At 42.7% G+C, this 21,961-nt stretch overlaps 1 protein-coding gene across 3 annotated transcripts in view; it reads left to right on the top strand.

The window, feature by feature from the left end:
* Positions 1-21,961, top strand: part of Rbms3 (RNA binding motif single stranded interacting protein 3) — a 672,329-nt gene that overhangs the window by 419,586 nt on the left and 230,782 nt on the right. For all 3 annotated transcript variants that reach the window (XM_029481347.1, XM_021171492.2, XM_029481346.1), the window contains exon 5: positions 14,788-14,945. In XM_029481347.1, the coding sequence (XP_029337207.1) occupies positions 14,788-14,945 (158 nt within the window). The remainder of the gene's footprint in view (positions 1-14,787; positions 14,946-21,961) is intronic.

Below are 21,961 nucleotides of genomic sequence, written 5' to 3'. Positions count from 1 at the left end.
GCTTCCTATTCTGATGGCTCTACTCTGAGCACCTGTTTAAGGAGATGCCTTGAAGATGTCTCCATTGAAAAGCTTCTATCGGGCTGGTGAGATGGCTCAGTGGGTAAGAGCACCCGACTGCTCTTCCAAAGGTCCAGAGTTCAAATCCCAGCAACCACATGGTGGCTCACAACCATCCCTAACGAGATCTGGCGCCCTCTTCTGGAGTGTCTGAAGACAGCTACAGTGTACTTACATATAATCAATAAATAAATCTTTAAAAAAAAAAAAAAAAAAAATTTTAAAAAAAAAAAAACAAAAAAAAGAAAAGCTTCTATCTCCCCCTTATAATTAATGAATCCCTTTTAGGACAGTTCTGCCAGATTCCACACATTTTCTTGTTCTCCTCAAACTTCTTACTTTAAAAATACTGTGGTTTGATTTATTTTATGTGTATGTATTTTGTCTACATGCATGTGTGTGAACTGCATATGTCCAGAACCTGTGGGGGCTGGAAGAAGGTATTGGCTCCCTTTGATCAGAAGAAACATATACACTTAACTCCTAAACTATCTCTGCAGCCGTAGTTTTCTGTACTAAAAATCAGTCAAACAAACAATCAATCCATCAACCTGTCTCTGTCTCTTTCTCTTTTTCTCTCCCCCTCCCTCTCTCTTTCTCTCTGTCTCTCTCCCACCAAAGTGTGTGGGTTACATTATTTATATGTATGTGTGCACAAGTGAATGCCTGTGTGCACTAGGAGGTCAGGGAAAGGCAAATGGTGTCCCTCTGTACCATGCTTCCCCAATATACCCTTGAGACAGGGTCTCATGTAGCCCAGGCTGACCAATAACTCACTATATGGCCAAGGATGTCCTTTAACCCCAGCTCCTCTGCCTTCCACTCTCAAGCACTGGGATGGCAGATGTCTACCACCCTGCCTTCCCAGCTCATCTCAAACATCCCCCTGTCGACAACTCTCACACAAATCTATTGACGGTCATAGGTGACAAGCAGCGATTCCATAACTCCAGCATTCTTCCTGCTTTGCTCGCCTTTCCCCCAGAAATGGTGGCTTCTCTTCTCCCACCCTTATTTCATAATTTGCTTTTGAAAGTAGGAACTCAAAGATCCTTAATTCATTTTATGAGTTATTAACAAAAAAAAGCACCATCATCATTAAAATAGCAGAATGTCACCAAGTAGAGGCGGTGGCCAATATGAACGAATCACCTTGCTTGTTCACTCTGTAGTTCATCAGGGCCCTTTCAGCCACAAGCAGGGGACGGCTCTCCCTGCAGATGCTTCACTCGCAAACTGGGTACCATGTCTGCCTCACTGAGGCACTGAAGTGGAGCCAGAAATCAAGGAGCACGTAGGAGCATCTTCTCAACGTTCACTGTGCTAAGCACGCCAGTGGCTTTGATGATGGGTAGGGGAAAGACTCTTAATGAGTCCCAGCATTTAATGTACCACAGGTCCCCAGCTGTATGGACATAAGAGGCTTAGCAATTTTGTATCTTCTGAATAATAGCATTTATTTTATACTCTAAAACACTCCCTGGGAAGTCTGAATAACATTGCAGCTTCTTTGCTGTAATAGCTTTGTTGGGCTAATTGACTCGAACAGCAAAATTGCTCCTTTAAAAAAAAAAGCCACATAGTTTTGATTAATGAGCCCAGTAATAGATCATTAATCTTTTCAGCTCAGAAATCATAGGAGCAGCGTTATGTTTGGTACCCAGTAATATATTTCTGGATTTTTGGGGGGCCTATACAGTGGTCATGTTTTAAAGATCTCATGATCAATTTAATATGGTGATCTCTGCATAATTTGATATAATATCTAGCAGCTCTGCAGTTGGAAGAATGTCATGGGCCACATCCTAAGAAGTGGTAATTGTTCTGATATGAACATAGCTTGTACTCAGTTAGGAGCGGTCTTTTTATAAGGCCCTAAGTTCTGAGTAATGATAATTACAGGAATGCTAATGTGTCCCTGGAGTTCTCCTGTGTACCTGCCACTCTGCTGAATTTTCAGTGCACCGTGTATTGAATCCCACATTAGCTCTCAGAAGTTAAGGGCACTGCTTCTCTTTATGATGCAGGAAGTTCTCTGAGATGTGGTACTAATGAGTCGACAGCACAGGACTGGCTAACCCCGGGTACCACACCACGGTGCTCACCTCCTGTCATGCTGACTGATTTCTGGGAGGTGACTTATGGGCAGTTCACTTTGAGGGAGTCAGCAGCCCTGCATGAGCTGTTACATGGATGACTGAACTGACCTGTGTGACTGTCTTAAGCCTTTCCATGTCAGAGGGGTTTATATTGCAAGGATCAATTTTCATCCTCGTGGTGGAGCCAAGACACAATTTCCACGTTGTCTCCGGCTGTCTGATCACCAAGGAAAACAGAATTCCAGATTATGAGCTGTAAAAGTCTGGAGGGCAAATGTCTGCCTCGCTATTTGTGCTCTTGTGTTGGCTGGTATAAAACACCACCTTATGATTAAGATTCCATCATGAACTGCCCACTGGACTGAGGTCTCTATTTTCTGCAGTGAACCACAGACACTGCTGTTAAAGCCATCTGTCCATTACTGGGCCACATTAAAAGTTGGACATACCTTGCTCCCACTGGTACATTTTTAAGGAAATTAACAATACAAGTGCCAGGTACAGAGCAGCAGTAATGATGCAAGAAATTCTTTTGGAAATACAAGTAGTTTGCCCCATTCGAACTTTAGCAACCTTCGTTCCACTGTTCTCAAAAAAAGTCCACGTGCTAGTATGAGACAGGGAGGAGGCAGGAACCTCAGCCCTCAAAGTGTATTGCCTATTGATAAGTCAGTTTTCATTGTGAGAGGCACACCCCTATATGCATATTCTCATGCATACACACATACACAAACACATACATACATACACTCATATCCACAAACTCACATACATACATACTCATACTCCCATATACATATCCTCACACACACAAATACACATATATATTCATATACATATTCACACACATAAATAAACTCACACATTCACACACATATACAAACTCACATACACATACACATATTCACATACACACATATTCACACACACATACAGAAACTCACACACATATACACTCACACAATACATGTATCCACACATATTCACACACATATACAAATTCATACACATACATATATTCACACACATATCTCCATACACATATTCACATATACATATTCACACACACATACACACACACATATTCACATGCACACAAATATCCATACACACACCCATACACATGTTTACACTCAGAGACACACAGATATGCTTACATGCATACTCACTACAGCTCACAGCACATTTTATCCACCTTTGTGTTAAAGGTCACAGGCTACCACATCTTTGCAAGCTGTTCAGGTTCTCCTTGGAGAGCTTGGATTGCATCAGCCTAGGTATGCTGCCCCCCTCCATCTGGATTAACAGAGTTTTAATGTGTGGCTGAATTAGTTTTGAACTGCCAACCTGTTCCTGGCTGTTTCCTCTCCAGTGACATGTGCATGGCCTCACAGAGTCGGTTTTCTGTGAAACTGGCAGGGCTAACTTAGAAGTAAAAGTGGGTTCAAGCAAAGCAGCAAGACAACAGCTCGTTTGTATACAGAGCTGCATTCTCCACTTTCCACATATCAAAGGTAGCTTTTGTTGGTATAATCCTCTTGAAGTAGAGGTTAGAAGAAAGTTGGCTTTATTTTCCTCCATATTGGGAAAACGTCACAGTTCCTGTCTCACTAGTAAGGCTTAACATCAGTTACCCTCTGGACACTCATTTCCCCAGTGTCATTAAGATGTTTATTCTTAAGAAGGTGAAGTATTTCGGTAAGTAGCTTATTCCTCGGGGAAACGCTATAGGAATCCAGCCAGCAATATAGTCCTTATTTTAATCTCTTAAAAAGTTGTGATTCAGCCGTTAAACACAGTGTGTCTACAGCATCTGTATCGAATCCATTGGATTCACTTCTGGCTGGATTTCTCAACAGCTGTGTGAGCCCAGAGCTTCTCTTAACCTGGGCTTTCTTGCATGTAAAATGGGGATATGAATAGACTCTACCTCAGGGTTTTTCTTTGAAGCCATAAAAGTATAATGAATTTAAATAGCTTTAGAGTATAGTTCTTGGCACATTGCTAGATAATAACCCTGAAATGATTATAATACTAAAAGCAAATAATTTATGTAAAATGATGTTAGCATTAATCCCACGTGGCAATGAATATTCTCAGTGTCTTTCTCATGAAAACAACTGGGATGAAATCACACTAGAAAGTTATTCATATTTAGTTGTTCACTTCTTTTACTGGTGTATACTCACTGCACCTGGTAGTGAGTTAGATAAGGACACTGACATTTCTGTATAAGTAGATAAAGAACTCTGAGTATATCTATCCACACCTTAATCATTGTATACCACAAACTCAAATCGACTGAAAGGTCTTGTATTTTATCAACTGACCATAATTTTGCAGACGTTCATGATTCTGTCATTGTTTATGCTGTGTTCTGAGGCTGTTGTCTACACAGCCTGGTGAGATTGGTTGTCCATGAGTGGAATTTCATGTCCTGAATGGATTGTACCTCAGTGACATATCTCTGTGTGCAGACTAAATATAAAGTTGAGCTTCATCCCTGTGCCTGTGTCTTCTAGGTAGATAATTATTTCTGTTTGTTGTTTGTTTATTTGTTGTTGATATTTTTGAGGTAGGGTTTCTCTCTGTAGCCCTGGAACTCCTTCTGTAGACCAGGCTACCCTCAAATTCAGAAATTCACCTGCCTCTGCCTCCCTGAGTGCTGGGATTAATAGTATGCACCACCATGATCATCATCATCATCATCATCATCTTCTTCTTCTTCTTCTTCTTCTTCCTCTTCCTCCTCTTCCTCTTCTTCCTCTTCTTCCTCTTCTTCTCCTTCCTTTTCCTTCCTTTTCCTTCTTCCTTCCTACTTCCTTCCTTCTTCCTTCTTCTTCTTCCTTCTTCTTTTTCTTCTTCTTCCTCTTCTTCTCCTTCTTCCTTCTCCTACTTCCTTCCTTCTTCCTTCTTCTTCTTCTTCTTCTTCTTCTTCTTCTTCTTCTTCTTCTTCTTCTTCCTTCTCTTCTTCCTTTTTCTCCCTCTCCCTCTCCCCCTCCCCCTCNCTATGACCTCACCAGAATCAGATACAAGAATCAATGGTTCTCTCTCTCTCTCTCTCTCTCTCTCTCTCTCTCTCTCTCTCTCTCTCTCTCACCCTCTTCCCTCTCCCTCTCCCTCCCCGTCCCCTGTCCCCTTCCCCCTTTGCTGCTTCTGTTCGGCTTCTGCTTCTTCTTCTCCTTCTCTTTCTTCTCCTCTTTTTATTCCACATTTTCCTTCTCCTTCTCCTCCTACTTTTTCTCTTTTCTTTTTCTTCTCCTCCTATATCTTCTTTTTAGTGGAATAATAAAAGAATATCATAACTTATGGCAGTATATGTACAAGATCTATAATTTGGTACTTGAAGTAACCCTTAGCAATTCAGAGGACTCCCTTTTTTTTCCAGGACACTATGCTGCTCGATAATATAGACTCCCTAAGAGCTTCTCAGAGTGGAAGAGTGACCAAGAAATGTAGACTCTGTTCACAGTATTGAGTTGCTTTCTGTAGCCTTGTTCCCTGGCTTCATTTTTGGTTAGCAGTATTGTCAGGACGAAGCCATGGTCTTTGTGGCATTGCAGTATATTATAAGGGACCTATTAAGAGATTGCTGTATTGTACAGTGTATGTTTAGCAGGTTCTCACAGGTCAAGGCATCCTCCAGAGCTGGGAGCCGATGATTCTGAACACATCACGGTCAAGTGTGACATATGGCAGGAGTCCAGGAAAACCAGGAAAGAACATAACCACTTGGCTGCTTCTGGACAGAAGGCTCAGACACTTGCTTGTTCAGTCACATGCATCTCAACCCATGACTGCCCAGAAGAGGCAGAACAAAAGCCACCCGGGACCAGCGGCTCGGGCTATCAGGGATCCATGTCACTGCAAGTCTACTCTACATTCTCCAAAACCGTACCTTCTCACTGGACCAGAGGCTTCACTTCCATGCGCCAGTGCTGTGCTTGCATTAAATCTGAAATACACAAAACACTCTATATCTTGTCTTTCGTAGAGGACTGTATTCATTTTTATTGGGGGGGGGGAGTTGTTCTTCCTCAAGTTTTACCCATAGGCTGAGTTCATTTCCTTCACGTACACATTGTACATCACTAAGATCCCATTAAATATATTTTTTTCTGCAAATATTTACATTGATATTGATGATGACGACTGTCAAAATGATTTCTTCTGGCTTTCTGAAATGTGCAACACAGTCTTGTTATCTGTAGTTGATATCCAGGGCCAAAGGCCAGCAGAACTTCTTGCTCCTGTGTACTGGGTACTATGTACTATATACTGGGTACTTGCTTCTGTATAACTGTACCATGGTACCTGCGAATTTTCCCCTTCCCCTTCATCCCACTACTCTTCCCAACCTCCAGTAGCCCCCACTTTACACTCAACTTCTTAAAATTACTTTTAGCATGGGTGTATAGCATGGGTGTCATGTAGCCATGACAAAGCAGTGGGTGGTCAGAAGACATTGCTAAAGGAGTCTGTTCTCTTTGACCATATGGCCCTAGGGATTGAACTGGGGTCGTCAGGATCAGCAGCAAGCATCATTACCTGATGAGCCATCTCACTGGCTCTCTGCTTCCAGTGTTAGTGGAAACAACTATCCTACGTCCATTGCATAAGTGAGTGGTACGATGCTTGCTTTGCTCTACCTGGCTTATTTCACCAGATATAATCTCCAAGTTGTCTCAAATGGCAGACTTCCATTCCTGGTGTGGCTGACTATCATACCGTGGTAGGTAAACCCATTTGCGTTAACCATTATCATTTGACAACCATTGCAGCGGGTTCTCAGTCTTGGCTATTTTGGATAGTGCTGCAATGAGCATGTCTCATCCATATGCTGAGCTCCTCTGTGTCACTGTCCCTGCTAAAGTGACACTCATGGGTGAAAGTTCCAAGGGCAGATCACTGTGCAGCCTATGCATGAGGCAGGTCACACTATTTCTTAAGGTCTCTAAAACAGCTTTCCTGCCGGGAATTTTCCGGCCCGGTGATTGGCAGGCCCGCTTTAGACTAACTCTTGAGGCCTGGTGAAGTAGAATGTCTTTGTTCTTTACCAGAAAGCCTCCGGCCATATCATAATCTTATGACCTTCTGGGAAGTTCAGAATGTTCTGTCTCTGCCCAGGGCCAGAGACATGACTCAGATCTCATCCTCTGGACTGGTAATTACAATCCTGAAGCTTCTGTTCTCGGTTTTACAAGTACTGATTATAGGAGAATGTTCCATGCTCAGTGACCTCCAGGCCTGCTAAGGCCTGACTACTTCCCTACCAGCTTGACCTAGATGTGAGCCACATTCCCTCTCTCCATGACCACCCCTTACCCCCTTTCTCTCATTTAAATGCTCCAGTATTCTGACACTACACTAACTAAAAAAGAAGCAAATTTGAAATGAACTAACCCCATTGGAACAGCTAATGCACACAAAAACATTGAGGGAAAGAAAAGGAGGAAGCAATTTCAGGGAACATGTATTCTTGGATGAAATGACACATTTCTATTCACGTTAACAACAGGGAAACTGCTTTTCTAAATTTTCCATGAACAAGATTAATACAACTAGGTGATATGTCAAGAAATCCCTGTTCAGGTGAAGTGATGTACAGCCAGGCCAGAAGGGAGGAGTTACTGATGGTGACACAGACAATTCGATACATGGCAGCTGTAACTTTTACCAACTCATGTATTCAGCACAGTGCTCCTTCGCTGGCTGTGGGGACAGGGGAAACGATGCTAAGCAAATCTTGGAACTCTGTAAGTCAAGCGAAAAGGAATCAAACAACTCAGAGGTACTCGTTTGTGTATTGATAGCACTCCATAGAGCCACGTGGTTCTCTAGTCCTCGAATGTGAAGGGCAACCTCCACATTATAAATAGGTAAGATCTCTGGAGCATGTGTAGAAGGACTAGATCTTACCTAGTTTATCTCCAGCACATTTCAAATCTGTGGGATAACCTCAACACAACCAACACCAATCCCTTAACTTTTATTTTCTCTGTATGTTAAATGACAAAATCAGATGAATTAGCTGCTCCTTAGAGTCATTCTGGAGCTGCCTCTTCTGAAGGAATTAGGCCAGAGGGTGGATAAGGAGCTCAGATGTTAGACCACTGGCCAAGCCTATGTGAGGTCTGCAGTGACCAGCAGCAAGGAGGCCAAATGCAGACTCATGCCTATCATCCTGGTACTCAGGACCCAAGACAGCAAGGCCAAGTGTTGCTTAGCCACAGAGTGAGCTCCAGATCAGCCTGGAGCAAGCAAGACTTTGTCTCAAAATAAAGAGACAAGCAAACTGATCAAACAATCCAAGAAAACCGTTAATGTCCTATGACTATCATAGGTAAAGTTCTTCCAAACAGTTAAAAGAACTCATTTGGTTTATAACACCAGTCAGCCTTCTCCCAGATGACTATTTAAGATACGTGTGATGTGTAAATAAAATTGTAAGTGGAAATATAGGGTGTGTAGTATTTTAAAGTTCATTCCAGGAAGAACTTAAATTCTATTGTCAGCCAATATATTCAAGACTAACACTGCATTTCAAGAGCTGGAATTATTTAATGAATATCACTGCCCAAAGCCGTGTTCTCTCTGTGAATACAAATTAAGGAATGACCCCATCAAGTGCTATACTGTTTCTGTGCATACCAATTAAGGAGCTGGCCTTGCTGTTTGAATTTAGATTCAGAAAGTAGCTTACTAGGCAGTCCCTTGTGGACGATGTTGTGGGTGTTCCGAGTATGTTGCTGAGTGACTGCAGTGTGATCTACACTTAGGGAGTTCAGATGTGAATTTGAATTGGGATTTACTAGCCTACAGAAAATGAGAAAAGCCCCAGCACTGTCTGGGACAGTGATGTAGGTGTCTTGGGTTATTCAGTTTTACCAAGGGCAAAGGAGTGCAGAGGGTTGGATCAGCTCCAACCATATCATAAGTCTTCCATGGGCTACAGTCCATCTATTGGTAAGGTCTGGACAAGTGAAGAGACTCCTAAGGGGTTGAGCATGTATTCTTCAATGTATGTTCCATAGAAAGCCATGTTGTTCCTAGTGAGGGGGAGAGAGGCCTGTTGCTAAAGTGCTTGTCATGCGCGTGTGATGATCTGAGGTTGGTCCTGCCCAGACCCACGTGGCCTAGTTACTTTTCTATTGCTGTGAAAATATACCTTCACCAAGGCAACTTATAAAGGAAAGCATATATTTGGGATGTGCAGTTTCAGAGAACTTGAATCCATGTTCATCACAGTGGAGTGCTTTGGCAGCAGGCTGGCAGGCATGGTGCTGGAGAGTAGCTGAGAGCTTACATCTTGGGACAACCACCATCAGGCAGAAAATGTGCTAACAGGATGATGCAAGCCTTTTAAAGCCTGCCCCTAGTGACTTCCCTCCTCCAACATGGCCATGATTCCTAATCCTTCCCAAACAGTTCCATCACCTGTGAACCAAGTAGACAAATGTATCAGCATATGGGGGCCATTCTCATTCAAACCATAACAATATGTAAAAATTGCAGATTCAGTGATTGGTGCATTGATCCCAGCCCCAGGAGATAGGTATCTATCTAGTACTCTCTAGATAGCCAGTCCAGCCTAATTGACAAAGCCCAGAAACCCTGTCTCAAGGAGTTCCTGAGTGAACCCCTGGGGTTTCCCATTAGTCGCCATCCTCCTTCCCCCAATGCATTAAAACAATGCTTTTTTTTTTTTTAGATCTTTGTTGAACTTATTCTTCCCAAATATGTTCAAACAAATATGTTAATGTGTCTCTCACCTCTCCTCCTTGAGAATCCCCCTGGAATCAGAGACAACTAGAAATGTCAAAGCCTCCCTCAAATAAATACCATTAGTTCCTTAATCTGGCCACTGTTCTGAGAGTAACTTTCTATTTATGGCAGGACGCTCTGACTCTTCTAGTACAGTCATAACATGAAGTCGTGTTTTAAAAATTAGTTTATTTAAGTCCTTAAGGCATGTTAGCTTTAGAAAAGCTAATTTAAAATTTTAACTAAGTTGTACATTGCAGACAACAACAATAATAATAATAATGATAATAATAATCTGAGAGCTGATATGCAAATGATTGAAACTTGGGGGAACACAGCTGGTTGAAGGCACCGAGTTGATTCTTAGTCTAATTCTAACTCTGTCACTAATTACCAGATTGTCCTTAGGCAGGGTGATGAATCTTTCATGGCTCTCTTTCCTCATTATCCAATACGAATGATGATATTTGCCAAGATACCTTTACAATTATGATGGGAAGATTAAAATTAAGTGATGGATAGTAAAAATGCTGTAAAAGTTGAAGGTTCTATGTGCATAAGGCTCATTACTATGTATCTGAAGCATCAGGAAAAGGGAGACAAACACACAGAGAAAGAGAAGGAAAAAGAGGGGGGGGGCGCGCTTCAGCCAGTTAATAGAAAAATAATCTCATTTTCTTTTTCTGATCATATCATTTGACATTTGTTGGTGATAGTATATTTTATGTGTGTTTGTTTCTGTGTGTTTTTGCATGTGTGTGTGTGTCTTCATTTGTTTGTGTGTGTATGTGAGAGAGGGGAGAGGAGATGAAACCAGGATCTAAGTTGTATATTCTTCACACAAACACCATTCCCAAATGTTAAAACTGTGGCCCTTCACAGAGAGATACGTTTATTCTTGCTACTTTCCTGGTAGTAAAAAATGTTTAAAAAATAATTTATGTTTAAATAATAAGCTCGATGACAGATTTCTTTAGATATTTTATGGATTTTAGATTTTATGTGTATGAGTGTTTTCCTGTATGTATATATTGTACCACATGTGCATGTGTGTATTTTTACCCCATGTGTGCAAGCACAGAAGAGGGAATCAGATCCTCTAGAGCTGGGGTTTGTGTGTGCTGAGAACGGAACCCAGGGTGTCTAGAAGAGCAACAAGCATTCTTTTTTTTTCCACATTTTTATTGGGTATTTATTTCATTTACATTTCCAATGCTATCCCAAAAGTCCCCCACACGCTCCCCCACCCACTCCCCTACCCACCCACTCCCACTTCTTGGCCCTGGCATTCCCCTGTACTGAGGCATATAAAGTTTGCACGACCAATGGGCCTCTCTTTCCACTGATGGCCGACTAGGCCATCTTCTGATTCATATGCAGCTAGAGACATGAGCTCCGGGGGTGGGGGGGCGTATTGGTTAGCTCATATTGTTGTTCCACCTAAAGGATTGCAGATCACTTCAGCTCCTTGGGTACTTTCTCTAGCTCCTCCACTGGGGGCCCTGTGATCCATCCAATAGCTGACTGTGAGCATCCACTTCTGTGTTTGCCAGGCCCTGGCATTGTCTCACAAGAGACTTAACCACTGAGTTATCTCTCTATGACAATGTCCTGTTCATTTCAAGAATTACTAAAAAATTGTGACCTATCTGTAGTGAGAATTTTAGTTTCTTTAAACATACAGAGAGAGAGAGAGAGAGAGAGAGAGAGAGAGAGAGAGAGAGAGAGAACTCTGTTTTCATTTGAATCCCAGGTGTGGGGTATGGGCCTGCATCAGATATCCACTGCAGTTTGGTGTGACTTCCCCCATGCTCTAGCAGGGGTGGGATTTTGCCAGCTGCGGAGAGTTTCTGCGATTGTGTAACATTTGGAATTCTGGGGACTTTTCAGAGGGAATATCAACGCCAGGGCCCTCAGAAACAGAGCGGGTTAGTGGTTGGTTGCTGTTGGTTGCTGTTGGTTGCTGTTGGTAGTTGTTGTTGGTTGTTGTTGGTTGGTTTGTGGTTGGTTGTTGGTTGTTATTGGCCTCTGTTTGTTAAATAGCCATGTGCAAAGAAGAAACAAGAAAAAGAAATCAGATATTGTGATGTGGAAAATCAAACTCAATACCCCCAATTAGCAGGAAGCAGTCCAAAGATAACATTGCTCCCCCTTTCCCTTGTCTCAGTTGAGGCTTCATTACTGTGAAGAGATATCATGACTAAGGCAACTCTTATGGACAGCATTTAATTGGGGATGGCTTATAGTTTCAGAGGTTTAATCAATTATAATAGCAGGAAACATGGCAACATCCAGGCAGGCATGGCGCTGAAGGAGCCAAGAGTTCTACATCTTCATCTGCAGGCAGCAAGGAGGGGACTATCTTCTGTACTGGCAAGAGGGTAAGCATATATGAGACTTCAAAGCCGACCTACACAGTGACACACTTCCTCCAACAAGGCCACACCTACTCCAATGAGGTAATAGTGCCACTCCCTATGGCCAAGCATTCAAAGACACATAAGTCTATGGGGACCAATCTGTTCAAACCACCATACACCTCTATCCTTTTTACTCTCTTATCTAGAGGCAGGGGTTTGAAAGGGTGGAAGAAAAGGGGTGGAGAAGATTGGAAGAAAAAACATAAAGTTACAGAAGACCATCTACACCTATCTGCATAAGTTGTTAAAACTAATGCAGTTTAGTTTTATATCAAAATTATTTCTTGACCTAAAATATTTGGAATTTCATTTTCATAGTCTCTCACTATTTTTAAAATTATACATCTACTCATTCTAGAAGATTTCTGGATTTCTTTTGACAGTTTAGTTTTGTTTACTCTTAATGCTAAGTTTTGTTGTTGCTGTTGTTGTTGTTGTTGTTGTTGTTGGTGGTGGTGGTGGTGGCGGTGGTGATGGTGGTTTTTGTTTTGTTTTAGTTTGGTTTGGTTTTGGCTAAATTATAGTGTTTCAATTAAATGTCTAACTTATGTTGATATTTGTGATTAATCATGATGTTCTTATCATGGTTTGCTTCTGACAATACTATTGTTTTAATATACAGGTAACTATGTTTCTGTTTATTAATCCATATGTGAATTATAAAGTGTTCACACATACAGAGAATGCTAGCAGTTGTGGTTTTTTTCCCTATGCTACTAAACAAAGCTTCCATAAGCAATATTACCACTCAATGAAATATTGGACATAATGAGCTCATTTACATATAAGTATTCCTGCTTGGTCTGATATGGCATCTCTCAAATTGATGCCATTATGAGAATCTTTTGGAGGGCTTGTCAAAATCAGCTTGAGTTTGGAGTTCATGATCAGTATCTCAAGGTGTCCCTAAGATTTTATATTTCTAACCAGTTTCAGGTGATGCTTAAAATTTTTAAAATTTATTTTCACTTTATTTATTTTGGGAGAGACTCTCATGATGCCCAGATAGCCTTCAGAATTACGATGTAGCTGAGGCTAGCTGGAAACTTCTAACTTTTATGTCTCTACCTTCTAAGTTCTGGGATTATAGGCATGCATCCCATACCTGGCTTCAGGTAATGTTGATACTGAATTTCTGGCTCACATCATGGAAGTGTCAAGGAGTAATAAGGCTTGTGGCATTGATGATGGTCTAGGGACTTTGCCCTGCTTCTCACACTTGTCGGCTGTATCATAGGGACACATAGTGATTGAATGCATCCTCTCCAACATGAGAATGATATTGTACAGGAATAATGAATGAAAACTGCATGGTAAGTACCCAGAAGGATGGCTTAACAAATACAGCATTTGTGATCAGAGATGTGTGTCAGGAGTGCTGCAGCAAGGGCAGTGGCTGTAGAATGTCCTCCAGTGACTAGCTGGCCTTCCGGAACTTCAGTTAGCTGCATAGAAAACCACAATCTGAAACTAGTAAATAGAAAATCCCAGAAATAATTCACAATGCTAATTGTGTATTGCCACCATCAAATACACAGTAAACTCTTGCCCTGCCCTCCTCTGTCCCGCTGTGGTTGCAAATGAGTCCCTTGTCTCGTGGATCTATGTCATACATGCTCCAAACACTCAGGGGCAGTCTCCATTAAGGTCTGCTGCTGCACCCATGCTGTGCTTGCTCAGGAACCCTTAGTACACCACCAGTAATCTCAAAGTGCAGATGTAGTGATGCTGGTCATATGAAGCTACACCCGAGAGAAGTTACAAACTGTTTCCTTCAGGTGAGAAGGTGAACTGGATAGTCCAGATCTATAGTAACAATGAGACTCCTGCCCATGAGGCTATGAAAAGAGACAAATCCATGCAAGTGTTGCTGTCACAGCCCAGTTTGCATAAGTCATGCATAGCACATCACAAGCACTTAATAAAGGTGGGAAAGATGAGATTGCCCTCTGAGATTTGAGGTGTCATTTCTGGATGCCTCATGGATAGCGTATGATTATATATGTGATCTGAGCTCAACTCCAGTATAAGCTTGTACGTATTTTTACAAGAGAGCTTGGATTTCATAGATGGCATTATTTTTTTATGAGAAATGTTCCACCTAGGATGGGAGTGGGCAGATATGGTGATGCACACCTGTCTCCAGATGCATGCCTGTCCTCCCAGCACTTGGGAGGTTGGCTCAGGAGGGTCATGAGTTCTAAGCCAGTGTACAGACTAGTTTTATGCCAACTAGACACCAGCAGGAGTCACAGAGGAACAATATCATCACATCAACAGTAACCCTAACCAGGACAGTCACCCTGGAGTACCTCAGGCATTTGAAGCCATCCTTGGAAGCATTGGCCTAAGAGAACGGAGGAGGATGTCAGACTCCAGTTTGCAATTTGTGTGCAGTGCTTGTCCATAGATCTCACTGCATTTGTTTCTTTTTCTTCCCCTAGCAACAAGAGCAAGACCCTACGAATCTATACATCTCAAACCTTCCCATCTCCATGGATGAACAGGAGCTGGAGAACATGCTAAAGCCCTTTGGACATGTGATATCCACCAGAATCCTGAGGGATGCTAATGGAGTCAGCAGGGGCGTTGGCTTTGCCAGGTAACTCTTTCTCTGTAAGGAACCCATGTGGAATCTGTCTTTCCTTACTGTTTCTTTTCAACCCTATTCCTCTGTAATATCTAGGGCCCAAAGCAATAGAATATGCGAAATAAAATAAAATGCTTATCAAACCTTTCATCTTTCTGTAGGTTTACTTCAAGCCAAAGACAAACCCATGACATTGTACATTGTGTCCTCTGAAGCATGTACACAGACTGTATGTCTCTGGTCATGATCATATGCACATTTAATATTCAGTCCTGTCTATATTTGCAAAACAACCCAATCAGAAGAAGCCTGAAGCAAAGGACGCCCATGTACATTGGGGCTGAGGATGAAGCTCATTTGGTAGATTGCTTGCCTAGCATACAGGAAGCCTAGAATAAAGCAGACATAATGTTACACTCATAATTTGAGCACGGGGGAGGTGGAGGCAGGAGGATCAGAAGTTCTAGGTCATCACTGGATACATAGCAAATCCACAGCATGGTCAGCTTGAGATACGCTTCAAAAAAGCAAAAGACAAGGAGAAAATATGCGCCCGTGTAGTGACCAAAGTGTCTTTGTCACTGCACAGTTTATGTGTGAGTGTCTAATGGAGAGAAAGGATGCTGAAGAGCAGAGAGAAGGGGGGATTTGGAGGGTGGCAGTTATGGGGAAGTCCCAGAGAGAGTGCAAATAGAACTGGGAGCCAACAAGGTGTTTGCATTTAGGAGGTACCAGCTGTTTGGTTTTGATATTTTAGACAGAACAGGAAAAATACATCTTTTTTCCTTTCATTGCCAGAAAAGAAAGAGCAGTTTTAACTTTAAGGGAATGTTTACAAAGAGAGTCTCATTCTGGAATAAAGTGAGAGGACCGTGCTAGCTGTGCTTTCATGGGAAGATAAAGCCAACGAGACCTCGAAGAGAAAGAAGGTATTTCCTGATAAGATACTGGAAAATGAAACTGAGTCACCGTAGCTCCAGAGCATGGGCAGAAAGAGATACTGAGTCCTGAGGGAGTGTGGACAGTGTAGACCACTGGTTCAACCCTACATGAACAGCGAAATTTACATTCTTCTAGCTTAAATCCCGAGGTCGTGTGCCCTATCATAAAATTATTATTGTACTCCAGAATATTTTATATGGGGTAGACCAGGAGATGTATGAATGGCGCATGCTTGGTGAATAGAATAAAAAAATTAGAGTGGAGGGAATCTTGCAGTTCTCCACTGTGTAAGGCAGTCAGGCTTTGGAAACACTGCCCCTAGCTGCTTTTGATGGTCTAGATGGCACAGGTGCGACCTTGTGTGTCTATGAGCGCCACCATGTTGACACCTGCTGCCAGAGGCCTGAGCAATGCAGGTTTCACTGAATGACAGCTAAGTTTGCTTTGCATGTGGAGCACATTTCCTTGAGATCTTTTGACTCTTACCCCAGCTCTTACTCTTCAGAATCTCTGTGATACATTAATCTCTCTTTAAAAAAATGGTTATTTTACTTATTTACATTTCAAATTTTAGCCCTCCCTTCCTGGTTTCCCCTCCACAAACCTCCTATCCCATCTCTCCTCCCTCTGCTTCTATGAGAGTATTCTCCCACCTACCCACCCACTCCCACCTCACCACCCTAGCATTACCCTAAGCTGGAGGTCAAGCCTTCATAGGACCAAGGGCCTCCCCTCCCATTGATACCAGATAATACCAGACCTCCTCTGCTATGTATGAGGCTGGAGCCATAGGACACCCATGTGTACTCTTTGGTTGGTGTTTAGTCCCTGGGAGCTCTGGGGAGTCTGGTTGCTTGATATTTGTTGTTCTTCCTATGGCGTTGCAAACCCTTTCAGCTCTTTCAGTCCATCTCCTGACTCCTCCATTGGGGTTCCCCATGCTCAGGCTGATGGTTGGCTGCAAGTTTCTGCATCTGTATTGGTCAGGATCTGGCCTGGAGACAGCAATATCAGGTTCCTGTCAGCAAGCACTTCTTGGCATCAGCAATAGTGTCTCGGTTTGGTGTCTGCATATGAGATGGATCCCCAGGTGGGGCAGTCCCTGTCTGGCCTTTCCTTCAGTCTCTGTTCTACTCTTTGTCCCTGTATTTCCTTTAGACAAGAGAAATTCTGAGTTAAAACTTTGGAGATGGATGGGTGACCCCATCCCTCAACCAGGGTCCATGGCTAACCTCTGGATATGGTCTCTACAGGTTCTCTCCCCTTTGTTGGGTACTTCAGCTAATATCATCCCCGTTGGGTCCTGGGAGCCTCTTGTTTTCCTGGCATCTGAGACCTTCTGGTGACTATCCCTAGTCCCCATCCCCCATTGCCACACACCTCTGATCAATTTCCTGAGGAATAAGTATATTTTAAGTTCATCAAGGGAGCACATTTTCTAGAATGTATCCTGGGTTGTGGTTTGGGGTTAGATTTTTGTTCTTAATCTGCCACATGTTGGTTTTCTAGTAGTGCTATAACAGCAGAAAACATTTTGGCTTAAATAAGAAAAAAAAATTGTTTTCTCAATCTCAAAGCTAAAAGCCAGTGATCAAGGTATCTTGTGGTTGTTTTCTTACGTCTTCTCTGTGGTTTGTAGATGGCTTTCTGCTCTTCCACTCATCTTCCTTCTGGACAGAATTTCCATCCTGTCTGCCCTCAGCTTGCATGTTTGTTTTGTTTGTTCATTGTTGGATGAATGGATGGGTGGTAGAGAGTGGTGGTTTTTAAATATTTCCATCTTATGATGCCCCTGAATAGCTCAGTTCAATAGTTTTAGCACTTGGAGATGAATCTTCTACAGGCACAGGTCATGGTGGATTAAGGCCCATTATTAATGTAATTGCTTGTTTGCAAATAAATTTACCTTCTTAAGTATTATGGGATAGGACTAAACATGAACTTAAGTAATAGATGGGGGCATGCACTCAGGGCTACTTGCTCATCTTTGTGTCAATCCTTGCTGTATAGTTTGAGTTTACCTAAAGGGAAAGGAGCATAGATGTCTGCAAAGGGTGAAGTTAACAACACAAGTCATCAGATCAAAACTGCAACCGTGGCAGATGTAATCATACAAGAACAACACAGAGCTCCATGTCTGAAGGAACCCTGGAAGGCTGGGTGCTTTTCCCTTGATTATTCTCCCTGGTCTAACTTCAGCCTCTTCCTCCTCTTGTGTATTCTGCATATAAAAACCACAGGGAACTCTTACAAATTCAAGTCAGGACACATCAGAGTCTTGAGCATTGCCCCAGTGATTTCATTCCTCAGCCCAGGCCCCCACCTCCCAATGTCATCTCTGGCTTGGGTCACATCTCTGGTCATGGTTCTTCCTGTCACATGTCCTTTCTTGATTGACCACCTTGTTAACAGCCATTCTGCTGCCTTCTGCCTACTCAGCTCTTAGGTATTGAGTGACCCATTTTTCTTCAGAATTCTTCCCTGACCTTCAACCCCAGATTGTAAGCCAAATTAAAAAGTTTGGCTTATAAATTTAAAAGTTTAAAAGTTTTTTTTTTCCTAAAATAAAATTTATCATAGTTGCACCTAATCCATTACTTTATTTAAGTATTCTCACACAGGTTTTTTTTTTCTTTTCTTTTTTCTCCCTTCCCTTCCCTTCCCTTCCCTTCCCTTCCCTTCCCTTCCCTTCCCTTCCCTTCCCTTCCCTTCCCCCTCCCCTTCCCCCTCCCCCTCCCCCTTCCCTTCTCCCTTCCCTTCCCTTCCCTTCCCTTCCCTTCCCTTCCCTCCCCTTTATCTTTTTCCCCTTTTTCCCCTTTTTCCCTTTTTTCCATTTTTCCCCCTTTTCCCCTTTTTCTCTTTTTTCCTTTTTCTCCTTTTCTCCCTTTCCCCCCTTTTTTCCCTTTCCCCTTTTTTCCCTTTTCCCCCCTTTTTCCCCTTTTCCCCCTTTTTCCCTTTCCCCCCTTTTCCCTTTTTTTCCCTTTTCCCCCCTTTTTTCCCTTTCCCCCTTTTCCCCTTTTTTCCCTTTTTTCCTTTTTCCCTTTTCCCTTTTCCCTTTTTTCCCTTTTCCCTTTTCCCTTTTTTCCCCTTTCCCCTTTCCCCTTTTCCCTTTCCCTTTCCCTCCCCTCCTCTCCTCTTCTCTCTTCTCCTTTCTTCCTTCCATCTTTCCTTCCTTCCTTTCTTTCATCCTTCCTTCCTTCCTTTTTCCTTCCTTTCCTCCCTCCCTCTCTTCTTTCTTTCTTTCTTTCTTTCTTTCTTTCTTTCTTTCTTTCTTTCTTTCTGTTTGATTGTTAGATGGGTGAGTATGTAGATGAATACATAGATGGGTTGATGAGTGGTTGGATAGACAGGTGAACAAATGGGTTCCTGGATGATGGGTGATAAATTGGTAGGAGTGTGGATGTATTGACAGGGGAATGTGTGGGTGGATGGATGGGTGGAAGGATGTGTGGGTGGATGGATGGGTGGATGAGTGGGTAGGTGGGTGAACGGGTGGGTAGGTGGTTGGACTGATGAGTAGGTGGGTAAATGAAAAAGAATGGGGCATAGATGGGTTGGTGGGGGTGGATTGCCAGATGGATGTGTGAACAGGTAGATGTGTGGATGTGTGGACAATCAATTTTATAGTTAGCATTCTGTGAGATTACTAAGTAGTTTAGCTCAGTTTTCTCAAAACTTGGACCTATGCCCTTGAATCATCAGCTGAATTCTTGTGCTGACATCCAGGTGGTTTCTTTGTTTGGTTTTGTGTTCCAGATGGGAGGTAACACCCTCTGCATCCCAGGGTAGCCTCAGTCTCCCAAGTGCCTGGATTATAAGTGCATGTTCAGCAGGTCTTTCTTCTATCAGTATTGGATTTACTGATTTTTGGAAGGCGAGTAGAATTAAAAGAACAAACACTAAGAAATCAAAAAGCAGAAACTGTGAGCCTGTCTTGCTTGTCAGCTTCTGGGAAATGGACGTAGAATGAGTCCTCCTTTCTCTGAGAATTTTAGATTTTAAATCTTGAGGAGCAGAACCTCCCTCAACTGACCTAATTGCACAGACTAGGACAGAGCTTTTAGTTCTACCATGTGCTAATAAAGCTAATAGTTCTACCATGTGCTAATAGAGCTGGCAATATATTCCTACCTACACTGTAGCATTTGGTCTGTGTTCTGGAACAATGGTGGCTCTTGCTTCTGCTATTAGGATTAGAAATAAAGTTTTGCAGAGTCCCTCCTTTTTCTAAAAGAAAAAATATTACTAAATTTATTGTATTGTGTGTGGAGAAGAAGGGACATGTTTTATAGCCCATGTTATGCAAAGGTCGGAGGACAACTTGTAAGGGTTGGTTTCCTCCTTCCACCGTGGGTGTTCTAAGCCTTGAGCTCGCATTGTGAGTTAGGTGCAGAGGCATTCAATGTTGCTACTTTTAAAAGTCCACCCCCTTTTTCTCACTCACCTTTTTCCTTGAGAAGTCCCTTTCTGAAGCACAAAGCAGAGATGATTGGACAGTGTTCTTGATTCTCCTCGGGCTAATACATAATGTATTAGTCAAGGTTTTCCTGCTGTGAACAGACACCATGGCCAAGGTAACTCTTATAAAGGACATTTAATTCGGGCTGGTTTACAGGTTAGGAGGTTCAGTCCATTATCATCAAGGCAGGAGCAAGGCAGCATCCAGGCAGTCATGGAGCTAGAGGAGCTGAGAGTTTTACTCAATGGAAGCCAGGAGCAGACTAACGTCCACATGGTTAGGAGGAGGCTCTCAAAGCCTACATACACAGTGACACACTTCCTCCAACAAGGCCACACCTACACCAACAAGGCCACACCTCCAAGTAGGGCTACTCCCTGGGTTAAACACATTCAAACCACCACACGTAGCAAGAGAGCAAGAGAAGGTGCTAGGTTGCATACAGATGTCCCTGGCAGTTGTGCTCAAAGTATCAGCAGCTTCAGGGTCATGTGAGAACTTGGAGGAAGTGTCTGCTTTCCCATGATAACTGACTAACTCCGTAGGCTAATGGAAGGCTTGGATGGTCATCTGTAAACTGGGTTCACAAATACTGGCACACACCTGCAGCCCTCTCACACGGGAGAGGCATCACCCTGGTATGTCAGGACCGATTCTCAGAATTATTTGGGAGATCTGTGTCTTAGTTAATGCTTCTGTTGCTATGGTGAAATATCACAATTAAAGCAACTTAGGGAGAAAGGGCTTTATTTGACTTTCACATCACAGTCCTGTGAGGGAATCCAAGGCAGGAGCTCAAACAGGGTAGGAACCTGGAGGCAGGAGCTGATGCAGAGGCCATGGAGGTATGCTGCTTACTGGCTTGCTCAGCCTGCTTTTTTATAGAACTCCAGGACCACCAGCCTAGGTTTGGAACCACCCTCAATAGGCTCGATTCTCCCCCATCAATCACTGATTAAGAAAATGTCCCACTCTACCAGTGGGAGAATACAGATATAAAGTGATGGACTGGGTACAACTATGATAAATTTCATTTGAGGGGGAAAAATGTTTACAGGAATTCGAACAGTGGCATTTAATTTAGGTAGCAGTCTGGGGTTGAAGGTCAGGGAAGAATTCTCTGAAGAAAAATAGGCCAGTCCTATAGCCCCCACCTTAAAGAAGCATTTTTTTTAAATTGAGTTTCTTCCTCTGGGATGAGTCTAACTTCTGATACGTTGACATGAATCTAGGTAGCACAGTCTGCAGTCACTCGGGCTGAGAGAACAGTCATGCAGCATGCCTAGTTCACAGAATGGTGGATCAGTCTGTAAAGCGCCTGGGCAGAATGCCTTTGGACCTATTTACAGGGTCTAGAATGAGATGTCACACATAGTAAACCTTCATCAATTGTGTGTGTGTGTATGTGTAATGTTTACTCCCATAGGGTGTGCATGTGTGTGTGTGCATGCTTGCATGGACATGCATTGCCTGCATTGGCTTGGGCATGTATGTGTTTGCGTTTGTGGTGTGTGTGTGTGTGTGTATGTACATGTGAGTGTGTTTGGGCACATGTAGCCCAGAGCATAAACTCAGATCCCATTCCTCGGATGCTGTCCATCCTCCCACCTTCCCTTTGAGGCAGGGT

Source organism: Mus caroli, chromosome 9 (genome assembly GCF_900094665.2).
Source record: "Mus caroli chromosome 9, CAROLI_EIJ_v1.1, whole genome shotgun sequence".
Lineage (NCBI taxonomy): Eukaryota > Metazoa > Chordata > Mammalia > Rodentia > Muridae > Mus > Mus caroli.
This window is presented reverse-complemented; position numbering and strand designations above follow the sequence as displayed.